The sequence below is a fragment of the Erinaceus europaeus genome, chromosome 18 (assembly GCF_950295315.1).
Source record: "Erinaceus europaeus chromosome 18, mEriEur2.1, whole genome shotgun sequence".
Classification (NCBI taxonomy): Eukaryota; Metazoa; Chordata; class Mammalia; order Eulipotyphla; family Erinaceidae; genus Erinaceus; species Erinaceus europaeus.
Genome location: NC_080179.1, coordinates 55,971,478 through 55,987,099, shown reverse-complemented (window position 1 = coordinate 55,987,099; position 15,622 = coordinate 55,971,478). Strand labels below are relative to the sequence as shown.

General features: G+C 39.0%; 1 protein-coding gene across 1 annotated transcript in view; it reads right to left on the bottom strand.

Annotated features, from left to right (window-relative positions):
• THSD7B (thrombospondin type 1 domain containing 7B) overlaps positions 1-15,622 on the bottom strand; it is a 1,062,005-nt gene that overhangs the window by 692,954 nt on the left and 353,429 nt on the right. The window contains exon 4 of the mRNA XM_007525013.3: positions 6,967-7,215. Within this exon, the coding sequence (XP_007525075.1) occupies positions 6,967-7,215 (249 nt within the window). The remainder of the gene's footprint in view (positions 1-6,966; positions 7,216-15,622) is intronic.

The window sequence follows — 15,622 nt, the reverse complement described above, 5'->3', positions numbered from 1 at the left end:
TTTTTGAGAGGGGATTTTAAAATTACATAGGCTGTGAAATGTTGAGGAAAGTGATATCATATATAGATATAGAGATACTTTTGAGAGTCCCACCCCTCTAGCACCCAGTTAAGCATACATACAACTAAGCACAAGGGCCCATGCAAAGATCCGTGTTCTAGCACCCAGCTCCCCACCTGCAGGAGGGAGTTGCTTCACAAGTGGTGATGCAGATCTGCAGGTATCTATCTTTCTCTATACATCTCTTTTTTTTTTTCACTATCTTTTTTTTATTGGGGGGTTAATGTTTTATACTAGACATTGAATACAATAGTTTGCACATGCATTAACATTTCCCAGTTTTCCCCATAACAGTTCAACCCCCACTGGGTCCTTTGTCACTTTCTCCCTACATCTCTATCTTCCCCATCTCTCAATTTTCTCTCTGTCCTAGCCAATAAAATGGGGAAAAAATGGACTGGATGCCAGGAGCTGTGGATTTATAGTGCTGGCACTGAAACTCAGAGATAACCCTGGTGGTGGTGGTGGGGGGGACCATTCCTCTCTTTTTACTGAGTCAAGTTTTTCATCTAGATAGTCAGAGACACAATAAATACATCGCAGCACCAAAGTTTCTCCCACTTGTACTGGGGTTGGACTTTGAACCTGGGTCATGGGCACGAAAAAGCAAGAAAAGAACACTACACAAGTGAGCTGTCCTGCTGGGCCTCAAAAATAGAAAACACCTGAATCTAGTTTAAGGCTACATACACAAACCTAACTCCACTGTAACTTCTCAAGTTTCCCTAATTTTACCATAGAGAGAAGAAGTTTTTGTCTTTTTTCAAATTAATTTAAATTCATCACCAAGGGGCAACTTCTAAAGTTATTTAGATCTCAGAACTTGCTTCTGAATCAGTTCCTTTTGGCTACACTTCCTTTCACGGCACCATGACCACTATGAATAGTGGTCAGCAGAATAGCCTCAAATGCTGATAACAAAAGAAAAATATCCAACTTTGTGATATTAATATTTCAGGAAACAGAGAACATCTCTTACTAAACCTTGGATTATACTTCTCCAACTTATCTCAACTACACATTTTCTTCCTTCTTTCAAACCCCCAGGGTCCCGATTCCTGTTTGATATAAAAAGACTTCTCCAATAACACTGTTTATTTAATAACTGAATATAATCTGTAATCTCAGTTATGACCTCATCACATGCTGACGTCTCTATCTTTACCCTGCTCTACTGCTTTTCCTTTATAGACTATCCATAGAGTATATAGTTTATTCATTATACAGATACAGTGTTATCATAAAATACAAGTATTCTGATAGAGGCAGAGAGAACTATGTCTGTTTTGTTCTCTGGGGTTACCATAAACACTTAACATCATTTGGTATATAACAAGAGGTCAATGAATATTTACTAAATTTATGAGTAGTTACATAGCAAAGAGGGTGAAAGAGTAAAAGTCAGACTATATTCTAAGAACAATTTTAAAATAAAACTGTGTAAATTATAGAAAGCACATTTTCTTTGAAGAAATATGATTAATTAAAATACTCAGAGAATGTGCATTTCTAAGGACTTTTGAGAGAGAAAAAACACACATTTTTGCTCCCTAATAGGTTTGCATTTCTATTTCCCTTGTTCACACTGAATTATAATCACTAATGTCAAACTAGAAGCAAAAGTTAGTACACAGCCTTTCTGACTTCCTGTGGTAGAGGCTCAGAATTCAGACAAAGAAGAATGTCATACAATGTTAATTTTGTTGTTATTTGTGCATTCTCCTTTCCACAACCAAGTGAAGCCGTTACTTAACACATCAGAGTCCCAGAGAAAAACTAGTTGGTATGCAATGAGTTTTCTAAGACTATTTCCTACAAATTGTAGTCTGTAAAAAATGTCAAATTTGGTAACATTTTCAAATAGCAAACATAGAGGGTCAGGCACATACCTAATAAAATTTGTCAGACCTTATTTTCAGATACTAAGAGTCTATCAAACAAAGGTCAGAATCTTTGGAGATGCATCTTGGACATATCATGAATTACCACAATTCCTCACTATCTGATTGAAAAACAGAAATGATATGAATTTTGTATGTCTCTGCTAGTACTATCATCAGTCAATGTGATATGACGCAGAGAAGCTAAACTTTGGAAATAAAAGGACCTTGATTTGAATCTGAACAGCAAACATCTTTTAATGTTCCTTTATTCTCAAATGTGTGCTACTTGCATGATAAATTATATTATTTAAAATAATCTGGACTTCCCTGGGCAGATGACCCCACCAATGTATCCTGGAGCCCTACTCCCTAGAACCCCACCCCACTAGGAAAAAGAGAGAGACAGGTTCGAAGTATGGATCGACCTACCAACGCCCACATTCAGCAGGGAAGCAATTACAGTAGCCAGACTTTCCACCTTCTGCACCCCATAATGATCCTTGGTCCATATTCCCAGAGGGATAAAAAATAGGAAAGCTATCAGGGGAGGGGATGGGATATGGAGTTCTGGTGGTGGGAATTGTGTGGAGTTGTACCCCTCTTGTCCTATGGATTTTGTCAGTGTTTCCATGTTATAAATAAAAATAAATTTTAAAAAATCTCATCTAACAGTAGGTACTCAGTAAGTCATCTTATTTAACAATAAAAGGGTATGTATGAGAGCTATATTTTTCAGCATTACCAGGAGGCCTCCTTCTCACTTCTATAATAACTAAAAGTTATCAAAGAGAAAAAAAAACATACAAGGGACACATTTGGCTGAGCACATATGTTATAATGTGCAAGGATCCAGGGTTCAAGCCCGAAGTCCTCACCTGCAGGGGGTGGGGGTGAAACAGTGCTGCAGGTACCTCTTTGTATCTCTCCCTCTCTATCTCTCCCTTCCCCTCAATTGCTGGCTTTCTCTATCCTGCAGGCCTGCTTTGACACTTGTGAAGCTTCCCCCTGCAGGTGGGGAGAACCAGAGGCTCAAACTCGATCCTTACATGGATCTTTGCTCTTAGTACTATGCATGCTTAATTGGGGGTGTGCTATTGTCCAGCCTCCTGATCCGGTCTTTTCATATGCTTAGTCTCTAGTTTTACATCTTCAAAACAGACAATATGTTGAGCCATATTTTATTAAAGAAGAAATATCCTAGTGAAGTTAGTTTGTCCAGAGACACATACCTAGTATGGTAACTCAATTTTAACCAGAACTATCCAAGTCCATGCATTTTAAAATTTTTCTTTGCAGACCAGGGCCACATGCATGCTATCACAACAAAAAAACCCATTTTCAGTGATAAGAGAGACAGAGGTAAAGACAGAAAAGAGAGACACCAAGACACCAGAAATTCCTCTAGTGCCACAGCATTTCCTCCACCAAGATCAGGAAACACTTACCCTCTATGGCGAATTATCTCACTGGCTCAAAACTACCCAAGTTTTGTCTCATTCTCATCCACTTCTCAGCTTATGATTTAGTTTTACTTAAAAATATTTGATTTAACTCATAGAATTTTCTTTCTCTCTTCATTTCTTTGTGACTCTCTTTCTCCCCAACAAAGCATACAAGTCCTGGCTCTGGTATCTGAGCCATTTCCCTGGCAACCAACATTAGCATCTTTCAAAACTGGGCACATGATCAACACACCCAGAGAAGACTCTAGAATCCAGTAGGATAATGATTTGTAGAGAATCTCCATCTTTGTAAGTAAACTACATAAAACTTTTCTGCCTATGAGACAAAGAATGGAAGGAATCTAAAAGATCACCTTAATGGAACAATGGATAATGAGAATGTCAGGAGTAGTCTGGGAGGTGGTGCAGTGGATAAGGCACTGGACTCTCAAGTATGAAGTTTCAAGTTCAATCCCAGGCAACGCATATACAGGAGTGATGGCTGGTTCTTTCTCTCCCCTCCTCTCTGTCTCATTGGTAAATAAATAAAATCCTTAAGAAAAGAATATAAGGAATATGCAAATCAACAATGATTCCACTGATGAGGAGGAAGAAATAAATAAGAAACTTAACAAGTAAGAACTTATCCTTATTTCTACCCCGACCCTTACTCTCATATATACTTTCTTTCAGACCTCGAAAATCTACATGCCCTGCCTGCATATTAACTGTCAGGCTCAGGCAAAAACTAGTAAAGTTACGGACCCTTGGAATATACTAAAATAGTTCTACTAGTTTTTTCCAAAATGGAGACCCCAAATCCTAATCTGCAATATTCTAGTTTTTAGGTTCATGATTAGTCAACAATTTTTTCTGCTTTATATCTTAACTCTTTTTCAGCCACCAGGTTCCAGATACTACCATGATGCCAACCTGACTTCCCTGGGCAGATGACCCCACCAATGTGTCCTATCTCAGAGCCCTGCCCCACTAGGGAAAGAGAGAGACAGGCTGGGAGTATGGATCGACTTGTCAACACCCATGTTCAGTGGGGAAGCAATTACAGAAGCCAGACCTTCCACCTTCTGCATCCTATAATGACCCTGGGTCCATACTCCCAGAGGGATAAAGAATAGAAAAGATATTAAGGGAATGGATTAGATACAGAGTTCTAGGATACGGAATTCTGAGGGTGGGAATTGTGTGGAAATGTACCCCTCTTATCCTATGGTCTTGACAATATTTCCATTTCATAAATAAAACTTTTTTTAAAAAAAGAAATAAAATCTACATGCCCATCAATAAACTTAATAAAGCTTAAGATTATAAACAACCCAATATATTGTCATATATTCCCATATCAATTTCTAAAAGTTACTGTTTTGCATCAGTTCATTTTTCACTGGAGACATATACAGAAATATTCCAGTTCACTCATCATTACAGAAATGCAAATTAAAACCACATTGAGATTTCACCTCACGCCTATGCGAATGGGTTCCACCCATAAAACAAGAGAAGATAAGTGTTGGAGAGGACATGGAGAGAAATAAACTCTACCTCACTGCAGGTGGGAGTGCAAATCGGTACAGCCATTAAGGAGAACAGTATAGAGAACCTTAAACAAATGCAAATGGAAATACCTTATGATCCAGCAAGTCCATTCCTAGCATTTACACTAACAGATAATAACACTGATTCAAAGGGCTTTATATATCTTCATGTTAATAGCAGCTTTATTTACAATAGTAAAAACTTGAAAGAACCAAAACGCCTTTTGATAGAAGACTGGATGAAAATGTTAGGGAACATATACTCAGTGAAGTATTACTCAGCAATAAAAAGATAATATTGTGTCCTTTGCGATAAAGTGGATGGAACTGGAGAAGATAATGCTCAGTGAAGCAAATAAGGAGGTGAAGGACAACTACAGAATGGTTTCACTCAGATGTGGAATATAAATAATTGAACACATGACTATGAACAAAAAGTCAACCTATATCTAAGACTGTGGGAGAAATATAGTGGTTATCTATGTGGGTGGGATTGGGGACACAGACCTTTGGTGAAGGCAGTGATGGAAAAAAAAAAAGACTATACTCTAAATCATTAACCCTTCAATAAGAAAAATAAGAAAAAAATTTGAGATAATTCTTAAGAGATCATAAGACACTAAAAATCAAGTTTATAAGAAAATACACAGAAGATTTAGCTCAACTAGCTACACATTTAATACCTATGGTTCAGGGTAGCTGCTCAGGAAGTAGTGTGCATTCATTCCCTTGGGAATTTTGAAGTCCCAAATGATGTTGAAGCCATGAAAGACTGACCTGCAAGGTATACTTACTATGTGCCTGCTTTGCCTTGCCAGTTACCCAGGTTTGATCCTGGCTAGCACTGTACCAGAGGAAGCTTAGTGCAGTGTTATCTTTTCCTTTCTCTCTCTGTCTATCTTTTTATCTGAAAAAGTAAGCTGAGAACAGTAAAGCCCTGGTGCCTAAAGTAAGTAAATGAAAAAATAAATCTAATCAATTATAGTCCTACTCTGCTATAGTCTGGCTTCCTGGGACTTTTTAATGGGAACAGTTCTGCAGGAATGCTGAGTGATATTTGAAGTGAGAATGGCAGTTCACTGAGATGTTGTCCTATATCAGCCATTTAACCTCAATTTTTTAAAAACATATTTTTATTTAACTCCTATGAGCATCATGTAAACAGAAGGCTATCATAGGCATTAGGTGTGATATGTAATGATAATGAATGGTTATATGCTAGGTGCTAAGTGAAGGAAGTATTCCTACAGATGATAAACGAAGACACTAGACATAAGTCATTTGCCTAAATTCATATAGAGTCAGGAAATAGCATTTAAACCCAGAAATAAGTACCAATGAGCATGCATGCTCCTAAACGATAGTTCACTATGGCCTACTATGGAACTCTGTGCAGTGTAAAAGCTCAGTAAGTGCAGTCCCAGCTTAAGTTATTATGGATTAATTATATTATATAAATTATATATAAACATAATTATATTATATAAAATCATGTAAAAGCTAAGTATTCAGATGTATACATATTAATAAACATTTAATCATCAGACTTTAGACTATGCACTGATTCTTATCTATAAAATCTTACATTTTAAAATTTGACTTTTTTATTTTAAACCTTTTTATTTATTTTTTTTTATTATTGGATAAAGACAGAGAGAAATTGAGAGGACAGGAGGAGATAAGGAGACAGAGATAAAGAGAAAGAGCAAAACAGAGACATTTGCAGCCCTGCTTCACCACTCATGAAGCTTTCCACCTGCAGGTGGTGACCAGGGGCTTGAACCTATGTCCTTGTGCACTATAATGTAATGTGTGCACTTAACTAGATGCACCACCACCTGGCCCCTAAAATTTGCCTCTTAATGTATTGAAACCTATCTTGAGGAAACATGGAAATGTATCTTGTGACAATAAAAATCCTGTAAATCAACATTTTCTCAATAAAGTCATATTGAAATTGCAAGAACAATAAATAAATAGTGAGTTTACACAGAACATGTAATACTCACACCAAAGAGCATACAATACCTGGGGCATGGTTGTAGAAGTTCTCCTTTGATAATGCAGGCCTCTTTCTCCACAAGTTCAGGGCACTCTTTTCCACCTCCAATTGCAATATGCTTCACATTCCGGCTCCTGCTCCTAATTCCTGGTGAGAGACTCCCAGAACGACATGTCTTGGAACAGGGGCTCCAGGAGGACCACTCGGTGGTTTCACAGTCTTTTGACATAATGCAAGACTGGACAGTCAGAGGGAAGGAGTCTTGCATGCAAAGGCTGAAGGAACAAAAACAGAAAATCATGTAGATTAAATGGATGTTGTGACTTATGAAGTGATTTTGAAAGGAAAAGGACAATGATAACTGTTCAAATAGAATGACTGGATAATATATTAGATGCATCATGACAAAGTATTAGAGAAGGCACACTTTAGGAAAGAATGCTTAAACACACTGAGTTCTGAACCTGTGAAGTGAAGCTAGTTCATGCTAACAACACATGTAAGTTAAGGGCCCAGGATATGGCTGAGTAGTCAGAGTGCCTGTTTTACATGCCTGAGGATCTGGGTTCAATTCTCAGCACCATACAAAAGCAACAAACAGCAGGCAGAAGGAACCTCCATGACTGAGGCACAATGCTTTGCAGTCTCCCTCTCTCTTTTCACTCATTAAAAAAGGAGGGAGGGAGGAAGGACAGAAGGGAGGAAGGGCAAGATGGAGGAGGGAAGGAGAGAAAAAGAAGGAAAAAAAGTGAGCCTTGGAGGTGATTAGTTGTAAATTACATACCTAAGATTCTGAGTCTCTAAGACCATATTCAAAGAATAAGAATGTAAGGTCAGTCCAATCCATGTCTTATGTAAAGCATTATTAGAAAGAATGGCAGTTTTAATAGACTTTCACTGAAGATACAGCCTATAGACACTGTTTACTGACTGTTCCAGGCATGGCCCACCTGGCTGCCCTTCATAAGCAGCTTCTCAAAATATCAAATGAGTTTACATATTACTATCTTCATTTACAGATAATAAAACCTAAGCTCAGAGTGAAACAAAGGTAAGCATAAACTTCAGAGTATCTGCATATTTCTCTAAGAAAAACAAAACAAAACAAAAAATATACAAAGGTGACTTATTTTCAGTTAGAATACAAGCATCAATTTCTTCATCTGCAAAATTTGAGTGCTATTGAATAGGAGCTTTCTAATTGGAAAGCAGACAAATAAGGTTATATGGTATGTGCAAAAATCCACAGAAAAGCTTTTGTAATGAAGCAGAAAAAAAAACACTAATAAGTTAGAGATGGCTCACCTGAGAAGGCTGGTGTTAAGTGTGGAGACTTCAAAAAGAAGGAGGTGGGCTGGGGGGGATATGAGCTTCCCTTTAGAAGTTTAAAGGCTTTTCTTTTGTATGTTAATGTTGTAGCCTGACACCTTCCTATCTTTTCTGATAATTTCAGGTGCTACCTGTTGGATTCCATTCCTTTATGTAAATACTAAGTATGAAGAAGAACAAATTCAGAAATCAATCCCATTCACTATGGCAGCAAAAAAAAAAAAAAAAAAAGCAATAAACTAAGCATAAACCTAACAAAAGATCTGTATATTGAAAAACCATGAGTCATAATTCAAGGAAACAGAAAAAGTGCAAAGTAGAAAGATATAATATGTTCATGGATTGGAAGAATTAACATTATCAAAATGAATATTAAACCTAGAGCCATATATGTATTTAATAAAATTTCCATCAAGGTGCCACCAATTTTCATAAGATAAAGAACAAAAGCTACAAACACCTATCTAAATCCAGAAAATACCTAGAATCACCAAAACAGTTCGAGGAAAAAGAATGGATCAGGAGATATCACAATCCCAGATCTCAAATTATATTATAAGGCCATTATAATCAAAACTGTCTTTTCCTGGAACAAAAATAGACACAATGAAATAGAACTGAGAGCCTCAAAATAGGTCCTCAGACCTATGGACATCTAAGTCTTTTATGAGGGGTTGGGGACAAACTATTAAATGGAAAAAGGATGGTCTTTTCAACAAACGGTGTTGGGGAGAGTGGGTTGAAACATACAGAAGAATGAAAATGAACCGCCACATTTCACGAAAGTAAACTCCAAATGGACCAAGGATTTGGATGTTATACCAGAAACTATGAAATACTTAGAGGAAAAGACTAGTGGAACCCTAGGCATCGTCAGTAGTACAAATCTAATTGCAAGAAATACTAAAACAAAAATAAGCCTATGGGACTATATCAAACTATAAAGCTTCTGCACAGCAAAAGAAACCACCACCCAAACAAAGAGACTACTTACAGAATGAGAGATTTCTACATGCTATACATCAGACAAAAAACTGATAACCAAAATACATAAGGAGCTCACCAAACTCAGCAACAACATCAAAAACCAAATGACCCCATCCAAAAGTGGAGAGAGGATATGAATAGAATATTCACCAAAGAAAAGATCCAAAAGGCCAACACAGGGGGCTGGGTGGTAGTGCTCCTGGTTGAGCATACATGTTACAATGCACAAGGGCTTGGGTTCGAACCCCAGGTCCCCAGTTACAGGGGGGAAGCTTAGCAAATGGTGAAGCAGTGCTGCAGGTGTCTCTCTGCTTCTCTTCCTCTCTATCTCACCCTTCCTGCTCTATTTCTGACTATCTTTATGCAATAAATAAATAAAGATAATAAAATCATTTAAAAAGTTACAAAAGGCCATCAGACATAAGAAAAAATGCTTTAAGTCATTGTCAGAGAAATGCAAATTAAAAACAATGAAATATTACTTCACCCCTGAGAGAATGTCATACATCAAAAATGATAGCAACAGAAAATGCTGGAGAAGTTGTGGGTAGAAAAGAAGCCTACTACACTGCTGGTGAGAATGTAAGTGGGTCTGTCTCCTTGGAGAGCAGTCTAGAGAATTCACAGAAGGTTAGAAATAGACCTAACCTATGAGCCAGCAACTCTTCTTTTGGGGATATATCATAAGGTATCAAAGATACCCATCCAAAAATAATCTGTGTATACTTATGTTCATAGCAGCACAATTTGTAATAGCTAAAACCTAGAAGCAACCTAGGTGTCCAACAGCAGATGAGTGTATGCGAAAGTTGTGGTATATATACACAAAGGAAGACTAAGCTTGAAGCTTGAAGGAATCATGTTAAGTGAGATAATCCAGAAAGAGAAAGATAAACATAGGGTGGACAGAAGTTGAGAAATAAGAACAAAAGAAGAAACACGTAGTAGATCTTGGACTGGGTTTGGTGTCTTACGCCAAAGTAAAGGACTGTGGGTGTCAGGGAGGGTTTTCAGGTCCTGGTGCATGATGGTGGAGGAGGACCTAGATTGGGGGTGAGAGTGTTTTGCAGAAAAATGAGAAATTTTACAGTGTACCAACAACTTTATTTACTGTTTACTGTAAAATATTAACCCCCCAATAAGAAAATAAGAGAAAAAAGTTTTAAAAACAGAACAAACAAAAAAGGAAACGGAATTCCAGCATCATACACCCACATTTCCTCTCATGTACACATCTCCACCTATGCACAAGGACATAAACACCCTAATGAAAGGATGTGCACTCACAAACACACACCCACTGACAGATATGCCCAAACTCTCCAAGATCCTCATATGCATACATGCCTGTGACATATAAGCATACATATACCCAAAACATAGTTATGCGTACACACATATACACACATGCATCACACACAATATTCATATGCACACATTTGCACTCGCAGACTCACACAGAGATGCACACAGTTGTGCACTCACTCACACTTGGGCAAAGCTACTATTCCTGTGACTTGCCTGATGTTTTATTCAAGAAGTAGAAACAGCCTTGACCTATTGCTAGCTCTCTGCTTGGCTACTGTTAACACCCCTTAATTTCAGCTCCTGTCCATCAGTCTTCATCTGATGTACCTCCAGTCTTTCTATTCCACACAACATGTATCTGATATTGAAGAAATCTCAGGATTAGTTACCCTGCCTTACAAGTGTCCTGCTCACCCCACAGAGCTCCCCCAGGCCAGATCCCTTCTTGCTGAAGTTTCTCTTCTCCAGCATCACAACAGGGATGGGATGGCCAAGAGTTCCAAGGCTCTCCAAAGGTAATCATAGGCAGTAGGCCCACCAAGATCTTTAGCCTCCTTCCTATTAACTGAGGTTAAAGATCACAGATGAAGAGATCCACAAAGAAAGACGAAACAGAGATCCATTGGAGTGCAGGGAGCAAGAGAGACAATGCCAAAAAAAGCAAGGATAGAAGGCACCAGAAATGGTGAGAATTCATGGAGACAGGAGAAGGACATCCTTGGGCACTGACTTGAATTCTGCATCTGGTCAGATCTGAAAGGACACATTTGTTGAGAAGTCCTGTATACTTCTCACTAACTTCACAAAAATAAAATTTAAAAAGTCATACAGACACAAAAGTTTAATGACACAGTGGCTAAATCACTGGGCTTACAAGCATGAGTTCAATTTCAATTTCCAGCACTGCATGTGCCAGAGTGGTGTGCTGGTTCTCTCTCTCTCTTCTCCCTATTATAAAGAAATAGTGCTATTAAAAAAAATAATGGTAGTTTCTCAGGTAAAGAAAGCTGACTATTTCAAGTCAGGAAATAGCATATTTCAAGCCTTAATATGAAAATTCATGGGAATAGAAACCAGTGGTATACTAGAACTGAATGCAGTGGAGCTGTTTGTTACATTTTCTGGAATTTTCTAAGTAATTTGACGTCATTTAAGTAGTTTATGCTAGACCATGTTGGAAAGAAGTAATTAGACAACAGAAATCAGCACATGCAAATCAAACTCTCTACCCACAGCCCCCACCCCAACCCTCCACTTGAGAACTGGTAGTCAATAGAAGCACATAGCAGAAGTAAAAGCCTACCTGACAACTGTTTTAAGTTTGCCAACCTATAAACCATATAAAGTGCAAAGAGGAAAGCAGATGGCTATTAGGTGGGCAGGTTCTTCATAATAGATAGTACAAAGATTATGCAAAAAGACTTTCATGCCTGAGGCTCCAAAGTCCAAGGTTCAACCCCCAAAGCCACCATAAGACAGACTTAAGCAGTGCTCTGCTCTCTTTCTCTTTCACTCTTTAATTAAGATAAAATATATCTTAAAAACAAAATCTGGATTTCATTGTGCATTACATAAATTTCAGTAGAGAAAAAGCAATTAAACCCTAATTAACAGTTATAATTAGCGTTCAAAAATTGTTGTGAGTCTTTCCTTTATTCAGTCAAAAACCACTCATTATTTGGAGAAGGATATTATAATTTTGACAGGAATTTAAACCAAGAGAAAAGGTTATGTTTAAATACTGATGTCAAAATTGGGTTTGTGAAACCTAATGGAATAATCGGCTATACACAGGATTAGACATATGGCTAGAAAGACAAAAAGTAAACTACTTCAAAGTTGTTCTTTTTGAACTTGGGAAATAATTAGGGATCCACCAGTATATAAATGGGTAACAGAAGGTGGTGTGCAGGTAAGATTAAAGTATGCTCATATTTGCCTACAGTGATTAAGTAAACCACAGTAAAATTCACATACTGATGTTTCTCACGCAACTCAGATAGTGGGTTTTCAGAAGTTGGGAATGATATAAAAAAATTCCTTAGTGGCAGGGTAGCAGGACAAGCAGTCATGGAGACATGGGATCTCAGGTATATGCAGGTGGCTGACTTGGAAAGCTACAGCTGATGACTTGGGAGGTACTGACAAGACATCTGAGAGCTCTGACCCAACACAGGAAGGCAACAGTGTCACTCACATTTTTTTAAAAAATATTTTACTTATTTATTTATTAATGAGAAAGATAAAAGAAAAGAAAAAAGCAGACATCACTCTGGTACATGTGCTACTGGGAATTTACTTAGAACCTCATGCTTGAGAGTCCAATGTGCCATCTCACATACCCTCACTCACCCTTTGACTTATGTACCTTTTTATCAGCTTACACAGATATGAAATAACAAACCATAGAAAATAGGGGTAGGGGCGTACTAAATAAATAATAATAATAAAAAAAACTAAAACAGAATGACCCTGACTTCAATAAATTTTATTCTCTTCCAAACTGCCTGATTTCTTCTTTGTGTGTATTGGGGATGGAGTATACGATTGTTTTCTTACAAACTTCCCCTTAATGCTTTTCCAGTAAGTTGTTTAAAAACAAACAAAAACAGAAAACAAAAAAGGGCTGGGGAGACAGCATAATGGTTATGTAAAAACCTTTCGAGCCTGAGGCTCTGAGGTCCCAGGTTCAATCTCCAGCACCACCATAAGCCAGAACTGAGCAGTGTTCTGGTGTGTCTGTCTCTCTCTCTCTCTCTACTTGCAGTATTTTTCCCTCTGTATCTACTCTTTATAATTAAAATAAAATAAATAAAAATATTTAAAAAACAAAAACTAAATGTTCCTGAACTCAGTCAATTTTATTTGTGTTATAGTTAAAAATTTAGAGGGTCCAGAAGAATGCACCTGACATTTCCCTGATAACATTAGTGACCCATTTGATATTTAAGTCTATTCAGACTGTATTCTTCACTTAACAATGAAAAAAAACTAATGTGTTTATCTCATTCTTCTAGGGTTTGCCCTTCTTCCGTAGCCAGTCAACAGTGTCAGGTTGAGCCTGATGTAAAGTTTCGAGACCTCCTTTGAATCTGGAGAGGTGACAGTCGTTGACTATGTGGGTCATAGTCTGTCTGTAGCCGCAGGGGCAGTTCGGGTCATCTCTGGCTCCCCAGTGATGGAACATAGCTGCGCACCTGCAATGGCCTGTTCGATAGTGATTGAGGAGGGCCCGATCATAACGTGCTAGGTCAAAGCCGGGTTGACACTTGCAGGGGTCTGTGATGAGGTGTTTGTTCTTTACCTCAGCTGACTGCCAACTCTGTTTCCAAGAGTCTGGAACAGAGAAGTTCAGTGTAGGCGTAGGGGACCAGACGAGACGTCAAGCGTTGGACAGGGTGGGCGAAGATATCCGCGTATATTGGCAGGTCTGGTCGAGCATAGACGTGGGAAATGAACTTAGATGATGCCGCATCCCGACGAATATCTGGCGGGTCGATGTTGCTAAGAACTGGCAGCCATGGAACCGGGGTGGAACGGATGGTTCCAGAAATTATCCTCACGGAGGAATATAATTTGGAATCAACCAAGTGGACATGGGGGCTACGGAACCATACTGGGGCACAGTATTCTGCAGTGGAATAGCATAATGCCAGAGATGATGATTGTAGTGTGGAAGCGCTCGCGCCCCATGAGGAGCTGGCCAGTCTTGCAATGATGTTATTCCTCGCACCCACCTTTGCTGCAGTTTTTATGAGATGTTCGTTAAATGACAGGGTGCGATCGAGAGTAACGCCAAGATAGACTGGCTGGGCTTCATGCCGGATTCTCGTATCGCCAAGCTGCACATTAAGCTCACGCGAGGCCGAGACATGGTGTAGATGGAAAACAGATGATACCATTTTTGCAGTGCTAGGGATTAGTCGCCATTTTTTACAGTAATTAGATATCAGAGAAATGTCTTTCTTGAGTATTTCCTCGAGGATGTCAAACTTGGATGCCTGAGTTGCACAGCAGATGTCATCGGCGTAGATGAATTTCCTTGAAGAAGTTTCTGGGAGGTCATTGATGTAAATATTAAATAGCATAGGAGCCAGAACAGAGCCCTGGGGGAGGCCACTTGAGACAAGTCTCCATCTGCTAGACTTGTCACCCAGATGCACCCGGAATCTTCTGTTTTGGAGAAGAAACGATATAGTGTTGGCCACCCATGGAGGCAGGCATCTTGACATCTTGACTAGGAGACCACAATGCCAGACCGTGTCATAGGCTGCTGTGAGATCAACAAAGACAGCACCCGTCTTTAAATTCTTCTGGAATCCATTTTCAATGTAAGTTGAGAGGACCAGGACTTGTTCGCAGGTAGATCTTCCTGGGCGGAAACCAGCTTGGGCGGGTGATAGGAATTTCTCTGTAAGAGGAGAAATTCGTGACAGAAGCAGCCTCTCAAGGAGTTTGTAACACACGGAGAGGAGAGAAATTGGTCTATAGCTGGCGGCCAGTGTTGGATCTTTCTTTGGTTTCAAAACTGCTATTATCTTTGCACGATGCCAAATTTTGGGCATAGATTCAGATTCCAAGATGTGGGACTGGAATGTAGTGAGCCACTTCTTTGCCATGGGGCCCAAGTTAAGAATGAGTTCTGGGGTGATGTTATCATAGCCAGCAGCTGTTCCCAGTTTAACCCTCTTCAAAGCGTCTTCCAGTTCAGACAGTGTAAAGGGAGAGAGTTTTGGAGATGGACAAGATAACCGGAAGTGGGATGACCACTCATGGGAAATTTCTCTTTTCCAGACTGGGTCGATCTTAGCACGTCCAACTTGAGTTAGGTGACTGGCCACTGAGTTTGGAGATACGGGAGGATGGGAGACGGGAGAGGGTTGGCTACCGGCACCCAGACTATGACTAACTCTACTCGATGTGACATGTTGAGGTCATGGGTTTAAGTCACTGAGAAGACTGTCTTTTGAAACTGCTACCATCAGGGCTGGATGGCAGCACACAGGTTGAGCATCTACTTTACCATGCTCAAGGATCTGGGTTCAAGCCCCTGGTACC